This window comes from Lampris incognitus, chromosome 7 (genome assembly GCF_029633865.1).
Source record: "Lampris incognitus isolate fLamInc1 chromosome 7, fLamInc1.hap2, whole genome shotgun sequence".
Classification (NCBI taxonomy): domain Eukaryota; kingdom Metazoa; phylum Chordata; class Actinopteri; order Lampriformes; family Lampridae; genus Lampris; species Lampris incognitus.
Window position 1 is genome coordinate 65,652,685 of NC_079217.1, and position 23,915 is coordinate 65,676,599.

General features: G+C 45.3%; 1 protein-coding gene across 2 annotated transcripts in view; it reads left to right on the forward strand.

The window, feature by feature from the left end:
* Window positions 1-23,915, forward strand: part of lrch3 (leucine-rich repeats and calponin homology (CH) domain containing 3) — a 58,862-nt gene that overhangs the window by 8,443 nt on the left and 26,504 nt on the right. For both annotated transcript variants that reach the window (XM_056283252.1, XM_056283253.1), the window contains exons 2-7: window positions 5,526-5,670; window positions 13,989-14,115; window positions 15,171-15,276; window positions 22,203-22,339; window positions 22,521-22,630; window positions 23,535-23,628. In XM_056283252.1, coding sequence (XP_056139227.1) covers window positions 5,526-5,670; window positions 13,989-14,115; window positions 15,171-15,276; window positions 22,203-22,339; window positions 22,521-22,630; window positions 23,535-23,628 — 719 coding nt within the window. The remainder of the gene's footprint in view (window positions 1-5,525; window positions 5,671-13,988; window positions 14,116-15,170; window positions 15,277-22,202; window positions 22,340-22,520; window positions 22,631-23,534; window positions 23,629-23,915) is intronic.

Below are 23,915 nucleotides of genomic sequence, written 5' to 3' on the forward strand. Positions count from 1 at the left end.
AATCAAAATGGAAAATACAAACTGATTCAAATAGAAAGGTAGTGATAGACAGTCTGTCAGTAGAAATCAGTTTACTGTGATGACTGTATAGTTTACTGAGACAGACAAAGACAGAGTCAGTCAGTCACTTCAGCTCCTGTGTTTTTAAACGGACAAATCTGACTTGTTTTAATCAGTACCACTCAGCAACGCCTACTGATATTTACTAGTCACATTATGTTATTTACCAGTCACATTGTGGTATTTACTAGCCACATTATGGTATTTACTAGTCATATTATATTTTACTAGTTACATTATGATATTTACTAGTTATATCTACTAGTCACATTGTTATTTACTAGTCACATGGTATTTACTAGTTACATTATGGTATTTACGAGTCATATTTTACCAGTCACACTGGTATTTACTAGTCACATGATATTTACTAGTTATATCTACTAGTCACATTGTTATTTGGTAGTCACATTATAGTCACATTATGGTATTTACTAGCCACATTATGGTATTTACTAGTCATATTATATTTTACTAGTTACATTATGATATTTACTAGTTATATCTACCAGTCACTTTATGATATTTAGTAGTCACATTATGGTATTTATTAGTCATATTATGGTATTTACTAGTTATATTATGATATTTACTGGTTATATCTACTAGTCACATTATGGTGTTTACTAGTCATATTATGGTATTTACTGGTTACATTATGATATTTACCAGTTATATCTACTAGTCACATTATGGTATTTACTAGTCACATTATATTTTAGTAGTGACATTATGGTATTTACTAGTCATATTATATTTTAGTAGTTACATTATGGTATTTACTAGTAATATTGTATTTTAGTCATTACATTATGGTATTTACTCGTCATTATATTTTAGTCGTTACATTGTGGTATTTACTAGTCATTATATTTTAGTCGTTACATTATGGTATTTACTCGTCATTATATTTTAGTCGTTACATTGTGGTATTTGCTAGTCATTATATTTTAGTCGTTACATTATGGTATTTACTCGTCATTATATTTTAGTCGTTACATTATGGTATTTACTAGTCATTATATTTTAGTCGTTACATTATGGTATTTACTAGTAATATTGTATTTTAGTCGTTACATTATGGTATTTACTAGTAATATTGTATTTTAGTCGTTACATTATGGTATTTACTAGTCATATTGTATTTTAGTCGTTACATTATGGTATTTAGTAATCACAGTTTGATTTTTAGGCCTACGTTGTACTTGAAGAAAGCTGAAATATGCCACGAAGCTCGTTCATATCAAACATGTGATGTAGTTGTGTTGGGATCTTGACTGAGTGAGTGTCATCTCAGGTCCATTACAACAGACTGGTGAACTTTGAACTTCATCGTCAGTCATCTGGAGCCATGACGTTGGATAGCAGCGCCTCTTGCGGAGACCAGTACCACAGTCCTCTTTCTAAAAAAAACCTGGGCTGCTCTTTGCATGATTAACGTGATTATGATCAGTATTATTTAGATTTTTAATGATGAGTTTATATATTCTCTTGCTAATCTTTTCATTTTCATTGTTGACTCCGTGAGGTTGTTGTTTTGCCGGTACCTGGATGAGCGGGAATGTGGGGTTGGGAACAGAATTGGACTGTAAATGTTCATATCTGTCGCTCAGGAACTTGGTCAGTGTCCCGCTTTTTAACTGCAAAGTCTTGAAACAGAAGTAAAAGTAAACGGGGCTGCTGTGTGAGTGGAGTCATTGTTGAGCTGGGTTCATGTTGTAGGCTGGCGTGACACCTCTTGACTGTAGCAGCGAGCTACATTTAGCTCAGTGTCTTGTTATGGCAGCGCCGTCAATCAGCTCGTGGCTGATAATTAGTGGTGTGTGTACTGTAGTTGTGTACTGTAGTGTGTGCTGTAGTGTGTGCTGTAGTGTGTGCTGTAGTGTAGTGCTGGGCTATTTTTAGCCTGCAGGCCACAACAGACACATAGAAACTGGCCTCACATCCAAATAGAGAGAAGACTATCTGCTGCTGTCAGGCTATTTCCTGCCTGGGTCACGAGTCTCTCTCTCTCTCTCTCTCTCTCTCTCTCTCTCTCTCTCTCTCTCTCTCTCTCTCTCTCTCTCTCTCTCTCTCTCTCTCTCTCTCTGTCTCTCTCTCTCACTCTGTCTTTCTCTCTCACTTTCTCTCTCTCTGTCTCTCTGTCTCTCTCTCTCTCTGTCTCTCTCTCTCACTCTGTCTCTCTCTCTCTCTGTCTCTCTCTCTCACTCTGTCTTTCTCTCTCTCTGTCTCTCTCTCTCACTCTGTCTTTCTCTCTCTCTGTCTCTCTCTCATGCTGTCTTTCTCACTGTCTCTGTATCTCTCTCGCTCTGTCTTTCTGTCTCTCTGTCTCGCTCTTTCTCACTCTGTCTCTCTCTCGCTCTTTCTCACTCTGTCTCTCTCTCGCTCTTTCTCACTCTGTCTCTCTCTCGCTCTTTCTCACTCTGTCTCTCTCTCGCTCTTTCTCACTCTGTCTCTCTCTCGCTCTTTCTCGCTGTCTCTCTGTCTCTTGCTCTCTCTCACTCTCTCTCTGTCTCTCTCTGTCTTTGTCTGTCTCTCTCTCTCTGTCTCTCTCACTCTGTCTCTCTGTCTGTCTCTCTCTCTCTGTCTCCCTCTCTCTCAGTCTCTCTCTGTCTCTCTCTGTCTCTCTCTGTCTCTGTCTCTGTCTCTCTCTCTCTCTCTCTCTCTCTCTCTCTCTCTGTCTCTCTCACTGTCTTTCTCTCTGTCTCTGTCTCTCTCTCTCTCTCTCTCTCTCTCTGTCTCTGTCTCTCTCTCTCTCTGTCTGTCTCTCTCACTCTGTCTGTCTCTCTCACTCTGTCTGTCTCTCGCTCTTTCTCGCTGTCTCTCTGTCTCTTGCTCCCTGTCACTCTCTCTCTGTCTTTGTCTGTCTCTCTCACTTTCTCTCTGTCTCTCTCGCTCTGTCTCTCTGTCTCTCTGTCTCTCTCTCGCTCTGTCTCTCTGTCTCTTGCTCCCTCTCACTCTCTCTCTGTCTCTGTCTGTCTCTCTCACTTTCTCTCTCTGTCTCTCTCGCTCTGTCTCGCTCTGTCTCTCTCGCTCTGTCTCGCTCTGTCTCTCGCTCTGTCTCTCTGTCTCTCTCTCGCTCTGTCTCTCTCTGTCTCTCTCGCTCTGTCTCTCTGTCTCTCGCTCTGTCTCTCTCTCGCTCTCTCTGTCTCTCCCTTTCTCTCTCTCTCTGTCTCTCTCACTCTGTCTCTGTCTGTCTCTCTCTCTCGCTGTCACGCGTGCTCTGCCAGTGTGTTCACACACTGTCTGTCTTTCTCATACATACACTTGCCACCTTTTATCCATGGTCGTTCTATCATCCTGTCACTTTTCTTTTATCGTGACCATTCCAGGGTCGCAGGCACGAGTGTTATTTCATCTATGGTCATGACGCAGAGTGTCTGACCTTTGACCTCCTTGCCATTGGTAGCTTGTAGCATAGGTGATTTTGAACGTTGTGCTTGTTTAATTTTGGGTGGCCATCTTTCTTTCAGTGTTATTTGTGAAAACGTCATATTGCTCCTGTAGCTGTGAGTAATTCAGATGGTCCGGTCCAGTCCTTGTATAACCACAGTGAGAGCTGTGTCCATATCCTTGACACAAAGTCAAACACATTTTTGGTGGGTGTCGGATTCCGCCAAGGTTGTCCCTTGTCTCCGATTCTGTTTGTGATATTCATGGACAAGATCTCAAGGCACAGCCAAGGTGAGGAGTGTGTCCATTTTGGGAACCTCAGAATTGCACCTCTGCTCTTCGCAGGTGATGTGGTTTTGTTGGCTTCATCAGAACGTGACCTCCGGTGCGCACTGGGGCGTTTTGCAGCTGAGTGTGAAATGGCCGGGATGAGAGTCAACACATCCAAGTCTGAGGCCGTGGTTCTCTACCGGAAAATGGTGGATTGCTCCCTCGGGGTTTGGGATGAGTTGTTGCCTCAAGTGAAGGAGTTCAAGATCTCGGGGTCTTGTTCACGAGTGAGGGTAGGATGGATCGGGAGATTGACAGGTGGATTGGTGCAGCATCAGCAGTAATGCGGACGTTGTACCGGACCGTTGTGGTGAAGAGGGAGCTGAGCCGGAAGGCAAAGCTCTCAATTTACCAGTCAGTCTTGGTTCCAACCCTCACCTATGGTCATGAGCTTTTGGTAGTGACCGAAAGGGTGAGATCGTGGATACAAGCCACTTAAATGAGTTTCCTCTATAGGGTGTCTGGGCTCAGCCTTAGAGATAGGGTGAGGAGTTCGGACATCCAGAGGGAGCTCGGAGTAGAGCCGTTGCTACTTAGCGTTGAAAGGAGTCAGTTGAGGTGGTTTGGGCGCCTTCTTTTGGAGGTTTTCCGGGCACATCCAACTGGGAGGAGACCCCTGGGTATATCCAGAACTACTGGAGGGACTACATGTCCAATCTGGCCGGGGAACGCCTTGGGATCCCCCAGGAGGAGCTGGAGGGCGTTGCTGGGGAGAGGGACGTCTGGAGTGCCCTGCTTCGCTTGCTGCCACCGCAGCCTGACCCCGGAGAAGCAGCTGAAGATGAATGAATGAATGAATATTTCAGATGGTCTGAGAGGAAATCAAGCCTCAGTGTTTCACCCTGTGTCTGTACTCAGGATCTCTAAATCTCACCGCTCCTGTTAGGCCTCAACCACTCAGGGAAGCTCCTGACAGGGTGGTCCTACTGCATGTCGGTCATTGGCATGAACAGCTTTTCTGCCACACTTCTTCTTGTTGGCTTTCTTGTCACTGCTGATCCTGAAGAGGTGGAAAGATTTAACAGCATTCATCTTAATAAATACATGTTACATATACTGTTCTCGCAAAGGATTGTGGGATAGACTTTTAAATGACATCACATGAAATATATCAAATTAAACATTAGGGATGGGCATTTGTTCATATTTAAATACCGCAATGTTCTAACAGGCGGCACGGTGGCGCACAGTCGCCTCACAGCAAGAAGGTCCTGGGTTCGAACCCCGGGGTAGTCCAACCCTGGGGGTCATCCCAGGTTGTCCTTTGTGTGGAGTTTGCATGTTCTCCCCGTGTCTGTGTGGGTTTCCTCCGGGTGCTCCGGTTTCCTCCCACAGTCCAAAGACACGTAGTTCAGGTGGATCGGCCGTACTAAATTGTCCCTAGGTGTGAGTGTGTGTGTGTGTGTATGTGGGCGTGTGTGTGTGTGGGCCCTGTGATGGCCTGGCGGCCTGTCCAGGGTGTCTCCCTGCCTGCCGCCCAATAACTGCTGGGATAGGCTCCAACATCCCGCAACCCCAATTGGGATAAGTGGCTTGGATAATGGATGGATGGATATTCTAACAAAATAATAAAATGTAATTAAACGTTTGTTTATTTGATTATTAATATTACAAAATGTTATAAATATAACAAATAAAGATATTTGTCATGTTTGTTTTGTAAATATTTGTTCTCTGTGTCTCTTTTTGACTGTATCGCTGCTTGTGTCTGTCTGTTTGTCTGTCTGTCTCTTTCTCTGTAGATCTGTCTCGTAACCGTCTGTCAGAGCTGCCGGTGGAGGTTTGTGTGTTCGTGTCTCTAGAGAGTCTCAACCTTTATCAGAACTGTCTACGTTCCCTGCCAGACACCATCATCAACCTGCAGGCCTTAACATACCTAAACATCAGGTAATACACACACACACACACACACACACACACACACACACACACACACAAACATCACAATCAGATTTATTGCCAAGTAGTTCAAGAACACACAAGGAATTTGACTTGGGATGTTGGTGCAAGAGGGAAAAATTAACAGTAAATAGGAAACATAAAAGTTAAAAGAATAATAAAATATATATACAAGATAGAATAAAAATAAGGTGTAATACAACTCCACATGTATTGGAGGAGGCATGTGGTAGTCCGCAGCCCTCCCCAGATCAGCAGAGGGGGTGGAGCGGCGACTGAGACGGCTCAGAAGAGTGGGGTAATTTGCCGGATACTATTGGGGAGAAAGGGGGTGTGTGTGTGTGGTATGTATCAATATCATGATAATGATACCTACCACGATATAGGCCATTCATATCACGATAGCGATACATATCACGATAAAGGCCATTCATCTCACGATAGCGATACACATCGTGATATAGATCATTTATATCACGATAGCGATACATATCATGATATAAGCCATTCATATCGTGATATAGGCCATTCATATCACGATAGCGATACATATCACGGTATAGGCCATTCATATCGCAATAGCGATACATGTCACGATATAGGCCATTCATATCGCGATAACGATACACATCACGATATAGGTCATTCATATCGCGACATCGATGCATATCACGACATAGGTCATTCGTGCCACGATAGCGATGCATATCATGATATAGGTCATTCGTATCGCGATAATGATGCATATCACAATATAGGTCGTTCATGTCGTGATAGCAATACATATCATGTTATAGGTCATTCATATCGCGATAACGATACATATCACAGTATATGTTATTCATATAGCGATACATATCACGATATAGGTCATTCATATCGTGATAGCGATACATATCACAATATAGGTCATTCATATCACAATCACGATACATCACAATATAGCACATTTTCTGTAAATTCAATGAGTAAATAGTTTATATAAAATGGCCACATGGAAAGGCCTATTTCTTATTACATTTTGAATTATATACTCGACAAATAAAAGGTACTTACACATATTTGATTACCTTTGTCCTTTTATTTAGAACCTTTGCACAAATTTTAATTAAGTGTGTAACAAAAGTGAAGTGTTTTCGGCACGGCATTGTGTACCTTGGGTCGAGTGTTCGCACCAACTCAAAAATTCCCTCCCAGATGGCAAAAAATCTTTGGCCCAAATATGGCCCACAACTGCCGTTATCTTACGGCCCACATTTGGCTTTGAATGACGGCGTTGACTCAGGGTGGGTGTAGCTGCCTCAACTCAGGCACACTTGGGCCACGTCTGGCCCACACAACAGTTGCCAGCGCCGTAACTGAGCCTTCAGTACCAAAAGTGCCCCAGATTAGGCGCAAATGTGTCTGCTGTCTGGGTTGTTTCTCGACCGTGTAAATTGGGGCCGTGTCTTTGCAGATGTTAGCTGCAACGGTAGTCGTTAGCTCCTTCCATCTTCGTGATTCTCTGACATATGGTGTGCCGCAGGCAAAAGCCTCTTGCAACAGCTGAGTCTGGGGTTTGGTTTGAGCACTCGACTGTGCTTTTGCAGCTCTCATCTGTAGACTGTCTCCGTACTGTTTGACATGATTCTTGCATAGGTGGTAAAAGAGGCTAGTGGTGTTTTGAGTCTGTTGTGGGGATCGGCATATGGCCTATTTTGCAAAGTGCGGTTTTCTGGTCCGCTTCTGACTTTTTATACTCGAAACCATGTCCATACAATAGAAGTAGCCCCTCTTTTAGGTACAAGCTCCTCGTTTTGTCCTGGCTGGTCGGTGTCCTTCTGTTAGGAATTACCCCGTTCTGCGTTATGTTCACTGTCCTCCATGTTTGTTTGTATTGCCTTCATGCAAATTTCCTGCCTGCATCTGTGCTGTGCAGAGAGCAGAAAGGGTCGTCCAAATGACGAAAAATATTGCTGTAAAGAGTGTGATTTGTGACACAACAAAATACATGATAGAGCTAAATATGAAACGATAGATGTTTTCTGTCGTCACACGATATGTATTGTCGTATCGCACAGCCCGAGGGAAGAAGCTGTTTTTGTTATGCAAGGTTCTGGTTTGCATAGACCTTAACCTCTTGCCAGGGGAGGGTTTTGAAGAGACCATGGCCTGGGTGGGAAGGGTTGACCATAATCTTTCCTGCTCACCTCAGTGTCCTTGAGGCGTACAGGTCCTGGTGGGACGGCAGGTTGCAGCCAGTCATCCCCTCAGTAGAGCGAATGATACACTGCAGTCTGCTCTTGTCCTTGGCACTGGCAGCAGCGTACCAGGTAGTAATGGAGGAGGTGAGGATGGACTCAATGATGGTGGTGTAAGGGGCGTCCGGGTGGCGTGGCGGTCTATTCCGTTGCCTACTAACACAGGGATCGCTGGTTGGAATCCCTGTGTTTCCTCCAGCTTGGTCGGGCGTCCCTACAGACACAATTGGCTGTGTCTGCGGGTGGGAAGCCAGATGTGGGTATGTGTCCTTGGCGCTGCACTAGCACCTCCTCCTGTTGGTTGGGGTGCCTGTTTTGGGGGGGGGGGGCTGGGGGGAATAGCGTGATCCTCCCATGCGCTACGTCCCCCTGATGAAACTCCTCACTGTCAGGTGAAAAGAAGCGGCTGGTGACTCCACATGTATGGGAGGAGGCATGTGGTAGTCTGCAGCCCTCCCCGGATTGGCAGAGGGGGTGGAGCAGTGACCGAGACGGCTCGGAAGAGTGGGGTAATTGGCCAAAGCAAATTGGGGAAAAAAGTAAATTGGGGCAAAAACGCCCCCCCACCAAAAAAAAAAAAAGATGGCGGTGTAAAAGTGCACCATCATTGACTTTGGCAGGTTGAACTTCTTCAGCTGCCACCAGAAATACAACCTCTGCTGTGTCTTCTCTCTTTTTTTTTAAATGTTTTTTATTGAGATTTCAATCATAATACCAAAAACAAACATGAGTGTACAAACATGTGCCCCTCCATACACAATCACACAATCACACATTCACACAGACATTTCACAAGTCACATAAACATTTCAAGTAAAACAAATAGAATAAACTAGACAGGAAAAAATGATAATAATCTGTGCCCCATATGTTATCCATATATGCATTTTCTTTTCAGTCGGCAATACAAGTTTGAATTTCCAAGAAGGACATAAACGAGTTCCAAATATAAACAAACTTCTCTCTTACCTTTACCAATATTCATCAGCCTCTCTAGCACAAGAGCTGTCAACAACTGCACTTCCCACATTTGAAGTGATGGTTGTTCCACATTTTTCCAACATAATGCAATCATTCTTCTGGCTTGAAGAAGTCCAAAGTCGTTCATTTTTGTTTGCTTTGTTGTTCTTGCAAAGTCCTTGGGGTATAGTCCAAGCACACACAGTTTTGCCCTCAATAGGATGTTAGTTTTAATGATCTGTGATAAACATTTAACTGTGTTTTCCCAAAATATCTGTATCTTTGGGCACTCCCATAAGCAATGAAACAAAGTTCCTTCCTCCTTTAGGTACTTAACACAGATATCCGGAATGTTAAGGGGAATATGATGAGGCTTAACTGGGGCTCCATACATTCTCATTAGCCACATATACTGAACTAATTTAAACCGTGGATTAATTGACTGTTTTTGCACCTTTGAGTAGGCCATTTCCCAGTCCTTCTCTGTAATATCTTCTTGTGTGTCTGTTCTTCAAGCATTTAATCTATCTGATATTGACTCTGCTGAATATGTTGCCAACAGGTTATAAAATCTAGATATGTGTCCCTTACAATTCAAGAAGAAGAAGAACTATCCAAACTATACAGTGTAATTTCCTCAATAACTGATCGTGGGGGTATGGCAATAATTTTCTTATATTTCTTATGAAGCTTCTTAACTGCAAATATTTGAAAAATGTTTTCTGTAAATTTGATACTTCTGACACAGTTTGTTATGACACAGGTTTTGGACTTAGAATGAGAAATCTAGTTTGGTTTAGATCTAGAATTAGTGGGGGAGTTAGGAGTCAGGGAAAGGCACCAATGACCTTATGACCACGGCTCCTACCTGCCACATCTGGAATAGAGGCTTTGAACATGGCCCACTCAGACTCCATGTCCCCAGCCTTCCTTGGGATACATGAGAACTTCTTCAGGAGGTGGGAGTTGAAGATCTCACGGACAGGAGCCTCCTCCAGACGTTCCCAGTTCACCCTCACGACACGTTTGGGTTTGCCAGGTCTGTCCGCCAGCCTTCCCCACCATCTGATCCAACTCACCACCAGGTGGTGATCAGTTGACAGCTCTCTTCCTCTCTTCACCCGAGTGTCAAAACATTTGGCCGCAGATCTGATCATACGACCACAAAGAATATCATCGATTTTTGGCCTAAGGTGTTCTGGTACGAAGTACACCTATGAACTACCTTATCTTCGAACATGGTGTTTATTATGGCCAATCCATGACTCGCACAGAAGTCCAATAAAAAGGCACCACTTTGGTTCCGATCAGGGAGGCCTTTCCTCCCAATCACGCCCCTCCAGGTTTCTCCATCTTTGCCCACATGAGCGTCAAAGTCCCCCAGCAGAACCATAGAGTCCCCAGGCAGAAGTCCGGAAAAGTAAAGACTCCAGTCACTCTCCAGGAATTTGGTGCCAGAGCCCATGCTATGTGTGGAGGTGAGCCCAACTATATCTAAACTTAGCACAAAAAGTAAGGAAATTTGTGTTTGGTAGATTATTTCTTTGTTGTAACGATGCTTCTTGGTAATAAATCTTATATCAGGCACCTGATTGTCAGCACCTGGGGTACCAGAAGCTCAAAACAAGAGTCAATAGCAACAGCAAAATAAGCTGTTTGGCATTGGCAGAGAAGATTTGGCAATTTTTTCATGGGCGCAACCCACATACTCAGCTCTGCTGCTCATCCCACAAATGCATGTTCCTTACACATGTGGCGCCATTTAAAAGGGAAATAAACAGGCTTTCCAACGGTATAAGATTTATTGCCAAGAAGCATTGTTACAACAAAGAAATAATCTACCAAACACACATTTCCTTACTTTTTGTGCTAAGTATAGTTGGTACTGCTTCACCTTCCGCACCAGCTCAGGCCCCTTCCCTGCCAGAGAGGTGACATTCCACATCCCAAAGACCAGTCTGCGATGCCGAAAGTCAGCATGCCAAGTGCCTGGCCACCAGGCACTTGGTGGCAAGCTCCCTTCCCAGGTCTGGCTCCAGGACGGGGGCCCTGATTTCCCTTTTTCGGTTGAGGTGCTGTCGCTCTGCTGTTGTGAAGTCATTTGGTTTCTTGGGAATCGCTCTTAGTCTGGCCCCTCCTCAGGGACCAGTTTGCCTTGGGAGATCTACCATGAGCTATTGCCCCTGACAACACAGCTCCCAGGATCAGCGGAACACCCTAACCCCTCCACCACGTTAAGGTGACAATTCTCAGATAGGAAGTTCTAACTCTAGTGTTTTAATTTGGTTTTCTAATGATTGTATTTTTATTTATTTTGCTGGGCCTTCTTGGCGAGGAAGCTGATGTTCAGCTCCCACTTGAGCTCCTGGGTGATGATGGTGCCCAGGAAATGGAAGGGTTCCACAGAATTGACTGGGAAGCCACACAGGGTGATGGGGCATGTAGGGCTGGGTTCTTTCTGAAGCCCACAACCATCTCCATTGTCTTTATAAAGTTGAGCTCCAAGTTGTTTTGGCCACACCAGGATGCCAGATAGTCAGTCTCCCACCTGTAGCTGTATTCTTCCCCACCAGAAATGAGCCCAGTGAAGAAGATACTTTATTTATTTAATTTTTGGGGGAATTTTTTTCTCGCCAATTGTATCCAGCCAATTACCCCACTCTTCTGAGCTGTCCCCATCGCTGCTTCACCCCCTCTGCCGATCCAGGGAGGGCAGCAGACTACCACGTCTCCTCCGATACATGTGGAGTTGCCAGCCGCTTCTTTTCACCTGACAGTGAGGAGTTTCATGAGGAGGACAGCGCGTGGGAGGGTCACGCTATTCCCCCCAGTTTCCCCTATACCCTGAACAGGCGGCCCGACCGACCAGAGGAGGCGCTAGTGCAATGACCAGGACACATACCCACATCCGGCTCCCCACCCGCAGACACAGCCAATTGTGTCTGTAGGGACGCCCGACCAAGCCTGGGGTAACACGGGGATTCGAACCGCCAATCCCCGTGTTTGTAGGCAATGGAGCAGACCGCTACGCTACCCGGATGCCCAGAAGATACTGTACATGCACTGTACAGACATATGATAAAATTCATTCTATGCATTTAAAACAGCCTCAATACACACATTGGAAACTGTGGGCAGCCATGTACACTATCTGTTGGCAGCCGCAGTGCGGTGCCCAGGGACAAACTCCAGTCCTTTGTTATTGCCTTGGTCAAGGGCGCAAGCAGGAGTATTAACCTTAACATGCATGTCTTTGATGGTGGGAGGGAACTGGAGCACCCGGAGGAAACCCACGTAGACACGGGGAGAACATGCAAACGCCACACAGAAAGGTCTTTATGCATGCTCAGTAATCCAGGTAAGAAAATCAAAGAAGGTTGAATCAGTTATCTGGATACAACGTTTATTGACAGATACATCACTCATCTAAGAGACATCTTCAGGCTAAACTGACTGCAGTATCCCCACCCTTATTGTTTATTTATTTATTGTTTACCCTTATTGATTACAAGGGTGGGGATACCTGCAGTCAGTTTAGACTGAAGAGGTCATTTAGATGAGTGATGAAACATATCTGTTAATAAACGTTGTATCCAGATGAACTGAATCAACCTTCTTTGAAAGGACTTTGGATGACCTGGGGTTCGAAGCCAGGATCTTCTTGCTGTTAGGCAACAGTGCTAACCACTGGGCCACCATGCTGCCCTGAAAAGGTGGTGATCCACCTGCAGGTGGAGTCAGGCACGTGCAGCTGGGAGAGCTTGTCCTACAGCACATCCAGGATGATGGTGTTGCTGCAGGACAACCTCTTCCAGCTTCACATGTTGCTTCCTGTCACATACAAAGTCGGTGACCCATCTGCAGGTGGAGTCAGGCACACCATCATCCTGCAGCAACACCATCATCCTGGATCTGTTGTTGGACAGCCTCTCCCAGCTGCACGTGCCTGACTCCACCTGCAGATGGATCACCGACTTCCTATGTGACAGGAAGCAGCATGTGAAGCAGGGAAAACATGCCTCTTGACTCCTGGACTATCAGCCCCGGTTCCCCTCAAGGCTTTGTCCTTTCCACTTTACTCTTCTCCTTGTATATAACCAGCTGCACCTCCAGTCACAAGTCAGTCAGGCTCCTGGTTTCTTCCTATTTTTTCTCCCTGTTAAAGGTTTTTTTTTTTTTAGGGAGTTGTTCCTTATCTGATGAGAGGGTCTAAGGACAGGATGTTGTGTCGCTGTAAAGCCCACTGAGGCAAATTTGTAATTTGTGATATTGGGCTATAAAAATAAATTTGACTTGGCCGGACTCGATGAAGCAACAATCATTGGCAACGCTGTCTTCGGGAGGGGGGTGGAGTCGGCTTGTGTTCGTCACGTGAATGCGTCTCTGTGTGTGTCGGAAAAAACAGTGGTTCGGCCTGGAGTCGCCTTGTCACGAAAGTGGGGAGGCGTCTTCTTCGAGACTGCCGGCCGGAGAGATGCAGTTGGCGAACGCATGCAGTACGAGGGTGGGTGTTTGAATTAAAATAGGGATCGACTGGCCACTAAATTGGGAGAAAAATCAGAAATAAATTTATTAAAAAACTAAATAAATAAATTTGACTTGACTTGACTCCTGAAGTTTGCTGACGACACCACCCTCATTGGGCTCATCTATGGTGGGGATGAGTCCGCCTACAGGTGGGAGATTGAACCTCTGGTGTTCGGGTGCGGCCAAAACAACTTGGAGCTCCACGCTCTAAAGACAGTTCAGATGGTTATGGACTTCAGAATGAACTCAGCCCCATCTGCCCTGTTGAATCCAGACTAGTCTAGGATTACTGTTCTGATTAGCAACCCTTCAGCCAAAGAGGAAGAATGTATCGGTGAAATCACCTGGTGTGGAGTCGGGTTGGAACGAAAACCTGCATACACATGGCTCTCTCCATGGCACATGTTTAGCCACCGCTGTGTTAGTCTTTTCATCACACGCTGTAATGCAGTATTCTCTCCCTTTGTATGTCTGTACCCCTCTCTGTCTCACACTCTCATTGATTCACTCTGTCTCTGTGTCTGTCTCCCTCTTACTCCATCTCTCTCTTTGCCTCTCTCTGTCTCTTTCTCTCTCCAGTCGGAACCAGTTGTCCAGCCTTCCTGCTGTGGTTTGCAGTCTGCCTCTGAAGGTTCTCATAGCTTGTAACAACAAACTGCTCTCCCTGCCGGAGGAGCTGGGTCATCTCCGGCATCTGACAGAACTGGTCAGCTATTCACCTGTCTGTCTGTCCGTCTGTCTGTCTGTCTTGTTGTGTTTCTGGTTGGGCAAGGACTGTTCAGATGTCTGACAGTACTGCTTATTTACTACATATATCTGTTTGTCCCCATACCACTAAGACAATGTTGATATCTGGCAGAACAGGTTAGTATCACAGATATCCATCTGTCTGTCATACTCTGAAAATCGACATCCACAAACTTGTCTCTCTGTCGCCCCCTGTTGTTAGGGAGATGTGTCGATACACTATACCTTGAAAAGCCACGAAAATGATTATAACAGTGACGTGGGTTATAATCCCTTTGATGTGTTAATGGTAATTGTAGGGATAATATTAGTGATCATATTAATGTTTATGTTTGTGATCATTGGCATCCGGGTAGTGTAGCAGTCTATTCCATTGCCTACCAACACATTCGTAGGTTCGAATCCCCGTGTTACCTCCAGCTTGGTCGGGCGTCCCTACAGACACAATTGGCCGTGTCTGCGGGTGGGAAGCTGGATGTGGGTATGTGTCCTGGTTGCTGCGCTAGCGCCTCCTCTGGTCAGTCAGGAGTCAGGGCGCCTGTTCGGGGGAGGGGGGGAATAGTGTGATCCTCCCAGGCACTACGTCCCCCTGGTGAAACTCCTCACTGTCAGGTGAAAAGAAGCGGCTGATGACTCCACATGTATGGGAGGAGGCATGTGGTAGTCTGCAGCCCTCCCCGGATCGACAGAGGGGGTGGAGCAGCAACCGGGACGGCTCGGAAGAGTGGGGTAATTGGCCAGATACAATTGGGGAGAAAAGGTGGGAAAGAAAATCCAAAAATAAAATATATATATATATATATTTGTGATCATCAATTTGAAAGTAGTGAATTTTATATGGTAGTGAATGCAGTATGATTATGTTAATAGTGATAATAATAATAATACAACAGACTGGTGTAAACTCATCAGAGATCAGAATAGTAATTATTGTGATTATGATAGTGACAGTAGTGTAGTAGTTGTAATAGAGGCAGTGGTCCTAACAGTGAGGGTGTCGTATTATTCTGACAGGACGTGAGCTGTAATGAGATCCAGACATTACCGTCCCAGGTTGGCCAGTTGGAGGCGCTGCGGGACCTCAACATCAGGAGGAACCACCTGTCACGCCTGCCACCAGGTACACACACATACTGCACCCTTAACACCGTACATAAACACAAACTCTGGACACTACACAGACACACACATATTTACACACTTAAACACTGGTGCTGAAATGAGGAGTAGATAAATGGATTAGTAGTTCAACTGAACGTTAACTGATTATGATGTCTTTAACTGATTGATCGTTTAAGTAGTTCTTCGATGCCAATGCCGGTATCGGTCCAATATTGTCCTCATGTATTAGTACTTGTACTCGTAAAACTACTCCAATACAACCGCAGCAGATACCAAACTGAACAATTCCTGCTGAAGTCGGGCGTCCCTACAGATACAATTGGCCGCGCCTGCGGGTGGGAAGCCGGATGTGGGTATGTTTCCTGGTCGCTGCACTAGCACCTCCTCTGGTTGGTCGGGGTAACTGAAGGGAATAGCGTGATCCTCCCACGTGCTACGTCCCCCTGGTGAAACTCCTCACTGTCAGGTGAAAAGAAGCGGCTGGTGACTCCACATATATGGGAGGAGGCATGTGGTAGTCTGCAGCCCTCCCGGATCAGCAGAGTCAACGTGTGTCCATGATCCTGTAGGTCATGGATACACTGCTAAGTCCCAGGGGGATGTAACACCCCGGGACATAGTGCGTGTATCCATGACCTACATGGATATACGTGGGAGGATCACGCTATTCCCCCCATTCCCCCTCCCCTCCGAACAGGCACCCCGACCGACCGGAGGAGGCGCTAGTGCAGCGACCAGGACACATACCTGAAATGAAGACATTAGATGAGAAAATTAAAAAAATTGAAACAGATATTTACCATAACAGACATATCTCTACAGATAAACATACACAATTACTCCTACTTAGATCTCAGTATAACGAATTATCAGCTAATAAAGCAGCTAACAATTTATCAAGACTCAAACAGTCCTACTATGACCAGGGGGAAAAGCCCGGAAAACTCCTAGCATGGTACATTAAACACCAACAAACAGGTCTATTAACTGTATAGAAGCTCCAAATGGTAGAACTATAGTAGACCGTACAGAGATTATGAAGCCAAATACAAAATGTGAAAATATGCGTCCAATTAGCCTTTTAAATTCAGATACAAAAATACTCTGTAAAGTTCTTGCAAGAAGATTGGAGGGCTTGCTTCCTCAGGTGGTGGGGCAAGACCAAAACGGATTTATCTAAGGTAGACAGGGCTTTCATAATCTCAGACAAGTGCTCAATATTTTACATAGTCAGAGAGAGGCGACAGACACTGCCTTACTCTCACTTGATGCCGAGAAGGCCTTTGACCGTGTTGAATGGCCTTATTTGTTCGAGGTGCTCTTCCGCTTTGGCTTTGGAGATACATTTTGTAAATGGGTTAGATTGCTCTGTACTGGGCTTACAGCGGAAGTCCTGACTAATAGTATGATTTCTAAACCTTTTAACATCTCTAGAAGTTGCCCGCAAGGGAGTCCTTTATCACCATTGCTTTTTATCCTTGCGATAGAGCCATTTGCTATAGCAGTGAGGATGCACAGTGACATGTATGGAATTCGAGAAGGTCATTTAGAACATAAAATAGCGCTCTTTGCCGATGATGTAATTTTGCTCCTGAAAAATCTACATAGCTGTATCCCCGCACTCCTAGGTCTTATTGAAACATTTGGAAAAATATCTGGATATAAAGTTAATCATTCAAAATCATCTATAATGCTACTTAATGAATCGGAGAGGGAAAATAGCCATGTTTATGCTTCTACTTTCAATTCAATGGATAATTTCACATATTTGGGAATAAAAATTGTCCCTGAGGTGAATAAGATTGCTCGGACAAATTATGACCCAATTCTGGAAGCTAGTATCCCATCAATAGAACGTTGGACATCTTTACCTATTTCAATGATTGGCAGGACAAATATTCTAAAAATGAACATACTCCCAAAATTTCTTTATTTGTTCCAGAATATCCCCCTGCCCCCTCCCTCATCTTTGTTTACTAGAATCAAGAAATTGTTTACCAACTTTATTTGGCAAAATAAGCGTCCCAGATTACATCTATCTTTACTGGATCTACCATATGACCGAGGAGGCCTTAAATGCCCAGACTTCCAATGGTATTACTGGGCAGCTCAATTGCGGTCCATTATGTTTTATTTTTCATCCGGAACCCTCCCTGCTTGGTTGGATTTGGAATCCTCATCTGTTACACCAAGATTACCACTGCACTTATATTTGTATTCAGCAGATCGTAAATACCTGAGGAAAAATAGAGAGAACCCTATTATATTGAATATGATTGATGTTTGATTTGACACTTGTAAATATTTGAATATAAATGCTTCCTGGCCACGCTTCAGTCCTATTTGGGGTAATGCCAATTTTAAACCAGGGAAAAGTGATGCAGGATTTCGAATGTGAGCTGAAAAGGGGTTAAGGAAAGTGCAAGACATGTACAGTGAAAAAAAAGTATTCATGTCCTTTGCAGAAATATCAACCAAATAGGACATTCCAAAAAATATTTTTTTTAAAATATCTTCAACTTAGGAGCTTTATAACCTCATCTCAAAACCATTCATTAGATAAACCTAGCATTTCTACATTAGAGGGAGCAGTCACAAGACATTGCTATGATAAAGGTTGAATTTCAACTCTGTGTGACTTGCTTGTGTCCGGATCTGATGATTCATCTGAATCAAAACTGAGATGATGGGAGGAAGATATAGGGGAGGAAATATCTTTAGAAGACTGGAGTGAGGCATGTAAGGAGGCACAGAGGCAGACAATCAGCAGCAGCCTGAAACTCATACAGTATAATGGCTGATGCGGACATACATAACTCCAGTTAAAATACATAAGTTTAATGATGACATTCCTGATACTGGTATCAAGTGTAAGGAGATAAGAGCAACACTGTATATGGGAATGTGTGAAAGTGAAAACCTTTTGGCAAGATGTTATCAATATGATCTATCAAATTTTATCGAAGAAACTACTATTGGATCCCAAGCTTTTTATTCTTGGTATATATCCTACCAACCCACATTTACAAAGCAGAGAGGTCAGCTTCATAGACATGTGTATATTACAAGCTAAACCTATAACTGCTCTTAATTGGAAAAATTTTGATGGACCAAGAATTGGAATGTGGATCAAAGAAATCGCATCAAACATGTCAATGGAAAAGATAAGGTATATTGTTAGACGTAAACAGGATGTTTTGATGATATCTGGAGACCCTGTATGTACTCCTTAAGGCATCATGTTAATGTTGGCAACTTGCTTCAGCAAGAACAAGCTCTGTGGGAGGAGGGCAGCTCCATAGGATCCTGTACATTGACTAGAAAAACACCCTTTAAGTCTTCTTTCTTTTTAATGGTTTGTTGTTGTTTTTCTTTCCCTTTTTTCTTTTCTTTTCTTTTTCTTTTTTCATCGTATTGTTGTTGCTGCTCCGTACCAGAGCAGCAACAATGATGGGTGTAGGTCCATAGTGCTTAATGGCCAGCAGTTCAAAGGAAGATTGATCAGGTAGAGAAGCGGCGTTGGTTTTATACTATCACAATAGACCAGCCTCCTGTGCCTGAAGACCCACATTTGCATATGCAAACGAATCCTGCTGCAGTTGCTGAATTCAGCTGTTGAAAGTCATTCTGGGACGACCAGGTTTCCTTGGGACATAAATATTGCAAATGCAACCGGCTGAAACGAGTTTCCTCCGTAGGGTGTCTGGGCTCAGCCTTAGAGATAGGGTGAGGAGCTGGGACATCCGGAGGGAGCTTGGAGTAGAGCCGCTGCTCCTTCGCATCAAAAGGAGCTAGTTGAGGTGGTTTGGGCATCTGATTAGGATGCCTCCTGGGCACCTCCCTTTGGAGGTTTTGCGGGCACGACCAACTGGGAGGAGACCCCGGGGTAGATCCAGAACTCGCTGGAGGGACTACATGTCCAATCTGGCCTGGGAACGTCTTGCTATCCCCCAGGAGGAGCTGGAGGGCGGTGCTGGGGAGAGGGACGCCTGGAGTGCCCTACTTAGCTTGCTGCCACCGCGACCCGACCCCGGAGGAGCGGCTGAAGATGAATGAATAAATATTGCAGTTTGTGCTCTGTGATGAAGTCATTGACCAGAGGGGCTTTGCTGGTGATAGATCGGATATTGTCGAGGGCAAACTCATGACAGATTGTGTGCGTATAAACAGCTGATTTAACTAGTGGAGTTAGCACACTGTGGTCTACATTCCAGTCACGTCATGTGGGTTAGAGGCTCAGTGCTTAATAACAGTCTGTATGGGGAAAACTCCCGATGAGAGGATTAATGAATTAAGGCCAGTGGAGGGAGCTAGTGGACAAAGAAGTACTGTGGGGTGCCACTGTAGGAGGTTGCGGGAGGGAAGTGTGGGATGTAAACAGTCAGTCACGTGGACAAGACTGTACGGCGGGCTGCAGGTTGGCCGCTAGCATTGGGCTACCCGGCCTGTTCGGATGGACTCCGTCAGTTCTGAAGGGGGAGAAGCGATCCCAAAACAGATTAAGATTGTCAGTAAAACCTATACTGTGAGCTCTGCAGGTGGAGAGGAGCCACGTGTGCAGGCTGAGGATTCTGCTAAAATGCCCTGCTCCACGGGCCGGTGTCGGAATAGGACCTGAAATAAAAACAGACTTTCCACAAGTACTTAAAAAGCTGGAAAGGTCATTAACTCATTTCTGTCTCATTCACACGGCTGATAAGCTGTGTCGTTTGGCTCCGCATGAGCGATCACTCGATTGGTGGGGACTGAATGACTTATCAATCAGTAGAACAACTGATAGATTAATCAATATCCAGAATAGTCTCTAGATGCAGCCTTAATACAGACACTGGGCAGTATACAGTACTTGCACACACACTTACACACTCTGGACACTAAACACACACTCACAGGGGACAAATGAAAGGGAAAAAACTTAATGCCCGACCCCTATAGTGAGGGGGTCCGGGGACTCTGTTATGCTTTGGGGGCATTTTCCTGGAATGGTTTGGGTCCACTTGTCCCCTTAGGGAAGGGTCACTGCAAATCAATACAAAGTTATTCCGAGTGATCACCTTTATCCTATGATGAGACATTTCTGTCCTGGTGGGGGTGGTCTCTCCCAGGATGACAACGCCCCCATCCACAGGACACGAGGGGTCTCTGAATGGTTTGATGAGGAGGGAAATGATGTAAGTCATATGCTATGGCCTTCGCAGTCACCAGATCTCAAGCTGATTGAACACCTATGGGGGATTTTGGAGCGACGTGTTAGACAGCACTCTCCACCACCATCATCAAAACACCAAATGGGGGACTATCTTTTGGAAGAATGAATCCAGCAGAGTTCAGAGACCTGTGGGGTGTCACCGTAAGCAGAAACACACATAAAAAAATGAACAAACATAACGAGATTAAAAGACAAGGAAATGCAATAGCAATTACAGGGTAGCAAACTTATAAAAATGCCAGCCTACACAAGTGGGTTTTTAAAAGTTTTTTAAAATGTGGTACAGACTCAGCGAGGCTATGGAGGAGGACTTTTGGTTGGCCTCAAGGAAGTTCTGGCAAATCATCCAGCGCCTCAGGAAGGGGAAGCAGGGCTTGACTCAGGCTGTGTTCAGCCGGGGAGGGGAACATCTGACCCAGACTGGGGATGGTCCAGCGGTGGAAAGAACACTTTGAGGAGCTCCTGAACCTGGCTAACATGTCCTCAGTGGAGGAGGTAGAGTCTGAAGACTCGGGGGAAGCCCCACCCATATCCCTGGCAGAGGTCTCTGAGGTAGTTAAGAAGCTCCTCAGTGGCAAGGCACTGGGAGTGGATGAGATTCGCCCTGAGATGCTGAAGGCTCTGGACATTGTTGGGCTGTCTTGGCTGACACACCTCTTCAGTGTCACGTGGAGGTTGGGGACAGTACCTGTGGAGTGGCAGACTGGGGTGGTGGTTCCCATATTCAAAAAGGGGGACCGGATGGTGTGCTCCAGTTATCGGGGCATGAGGAGTCGCCAGCCGCTTCTTTTCACCTGACAGTGAGGAGTTTCACCGGGGGGACGTAGCACATGGGAGGATGACGCTATTCCCCCCCAGTTCCCCCTCCCCCCTGAACAGGCACCCCGACCAACCAGAGGAGGGGCTAGTGTAGCGACGAGGACACATACCCACATCCAGCTTCCCACTCGCAGACACGACCAGTTGTGTCTGTAGTGACGCCCGACCAAGCCGGAGGTGACACGGGGATTCAAACCGGAGATCCCCGTGTTGGTAGGCAGCAGAGCAAAAGTAAAATTGCTTCAAATCTTCAGTAAAAGTGGGCGGCTAGCCTAGCCACCAGGCTAAAAACAAACCTGGCTTAGCTAGCAGCAGTCGAAGCAGTCCAGAGGAGGTGAGTTTGAAAAGTTTCTAAAAGAGTGATCAAGTAATGAAAAGGGGCTAAAATAAAGTAAAAGTGACCACAAGTAATGACAGACGGCAGTGTTGTTTAAAAGTGGTTCACCACCACACCACAAAGTAGCACAAAGACCAGACTCAGAGTTCAGTCAACTCGGGAGAGTTGGACCCATTGCATACTGAAAGCACTCAGGCATAGTGCTGTGTGTGTGTGTGTGTGTGTGTGTGTGTGTGTGTGTGTGTGTGTGTGTGTGTGTGTGTGTGTGTGTGTGTGTAGGCTGTACACACACCCCTCTTCAGATGCATTCACAAAATACCTGAGAATGGTGGCATTTTTCTCTGTCTGTCTACCCTTACGTATTCAGTCTCTCTCTGTCTCTGTCTCTCTCTGTCTCTCTGTGTCTCTTTCTCTCCATCAGCCAGACATTCTATGTCCATACAGTAGACTTGTCAGTTACCTTGTCAGAAATGTTTCAGTAACACACCCAGAGTGGGTGAGTGAGTAAAGATGGAGGACAGATCTGAACGTGTGTGTCCTGATTAATGTGTGTGTACAGAGCTGGCTGAGCTGCCACTGGTTCGACTGGATTTCTCCTGTAACAAAATCACGTCCATCCCAGTCTGCTACAGGAGACTGGTCAACTTACAGAGCATTATACTAGACAATAATCCACTACAGACCCCCCCAGCACAGGTATACACCCACCTCACACACACACACACACACATTTATATGATATACATATTCTTTATCGCTCTTTTTACCACATTATTATCACTCTCAAAAACTGACACAGTGCAGGCAGAATATGAGTGTTTGTTTCTCTTGTCATGTTCCTGTAGCGCTTTCTTATTGACTCTGTTCTGTCTGTCAGATATGTATGAAAGGAAAGGTCCACATATTCAAGTTTCTGAACCTGGAGGCAAGTAAGACGACTCCAGACCTCCCAGACTATGACAGGAGACCCCTGGCCTTCAGCTCCTGGTGAGAACCATGACTGTCACTATTCTATACAATATTATATCTCAAACACAGGACATTAGCCAGCTCTATCTGGACGGGAGGGAATCCTGCACAAGGCAGCCATGTTTATCAACTTGTACCAGTTAACGGTCATCCTTAACTGGAGAGTTTTCTGAGCATAAGATATGATTATAAATGAATAATATAATGAGTGGTTGCCTCAAGTGAAGGAGTTCAAGTATCTCAGGGTCTTGTTCACGAGGGAGGGCAGGATGGAGCGGGAGATTGACAGGCGGATTGGTGCAGCATCAGCAGTAATGCGGACGTTGTGCCGGACCGTTGTGGTGAAGAGGGAGCTGAGCCGGAAGGCAAAGCTCTCAATTTACCAGTCGGTCTTCGTTCCAACCCTCACCTGTGGTCATGAGCTTTGGGTAGTGACCGAAAGGGTGAGATCGCGGATACAAGTGGCTGAAATGAGTTTCCTCCGTAGGGTGTCTGGGCTCAGCCTTAGAGATAGGGTGAGGATCTCGGACATCCGGAGGGAGCTCGGAGTAGAGCCGCTGCTGCTTTGTGTTGAAAGGAGCCAGTTAAGGTGGTTTGGGCATTTGATTAGGATGCCTCCTGGGCGCCTTCCTTTGGAAATTTTCCAGGCACGTCCAACTGGGAGGAGACCCCGGGGTAGACCCTGAACTCGCTGGAGGGACTACATGTCCAATCTGGCCTAGGAACGCCTTGGGATCCCCCAGGAGGAGCTGGAGGGCGTTGCTGGGGAGAGGGACGTGTGGAATGCCCTACTTAGCTTGCTGCCACCGCAACCCAACCCCGCAGAAGCAGCTGATGATGAATGAATGAATGAATGAATGAATAGTATAATAAGAAATAATATGTGTGTGTGTGTGTGTGTGTGTTTCCTCTCTCCCTCTAGTGGTGAGGAGCTGTACCCTGGTCGGCCATATGGAGCACTGGACTCTGGGTTTAACAGTGTTGACAGTGGAGACAAGAGGTGGTCAGGCAACGAGGTGAGCGATACACACACAGACATACATACACTCTCACAAACACACAGACAATCACACACCGATTAGACTCTGGACACTCGAGTATACACACAAACCCACACACACACCTCTCTCTCTTGCTCTCTCTCTCTCGCTCGCAAAATGCACATGCTTTTGACTTTATTCTGCACTGTTCACTTTCTGCCATACTACTCCTGCACTATGTACAGACACATTTAGCATACTTATATACCTCTGTATATACTATTACATTTATTATAGCTACATACCTCTGTATATACTATTAC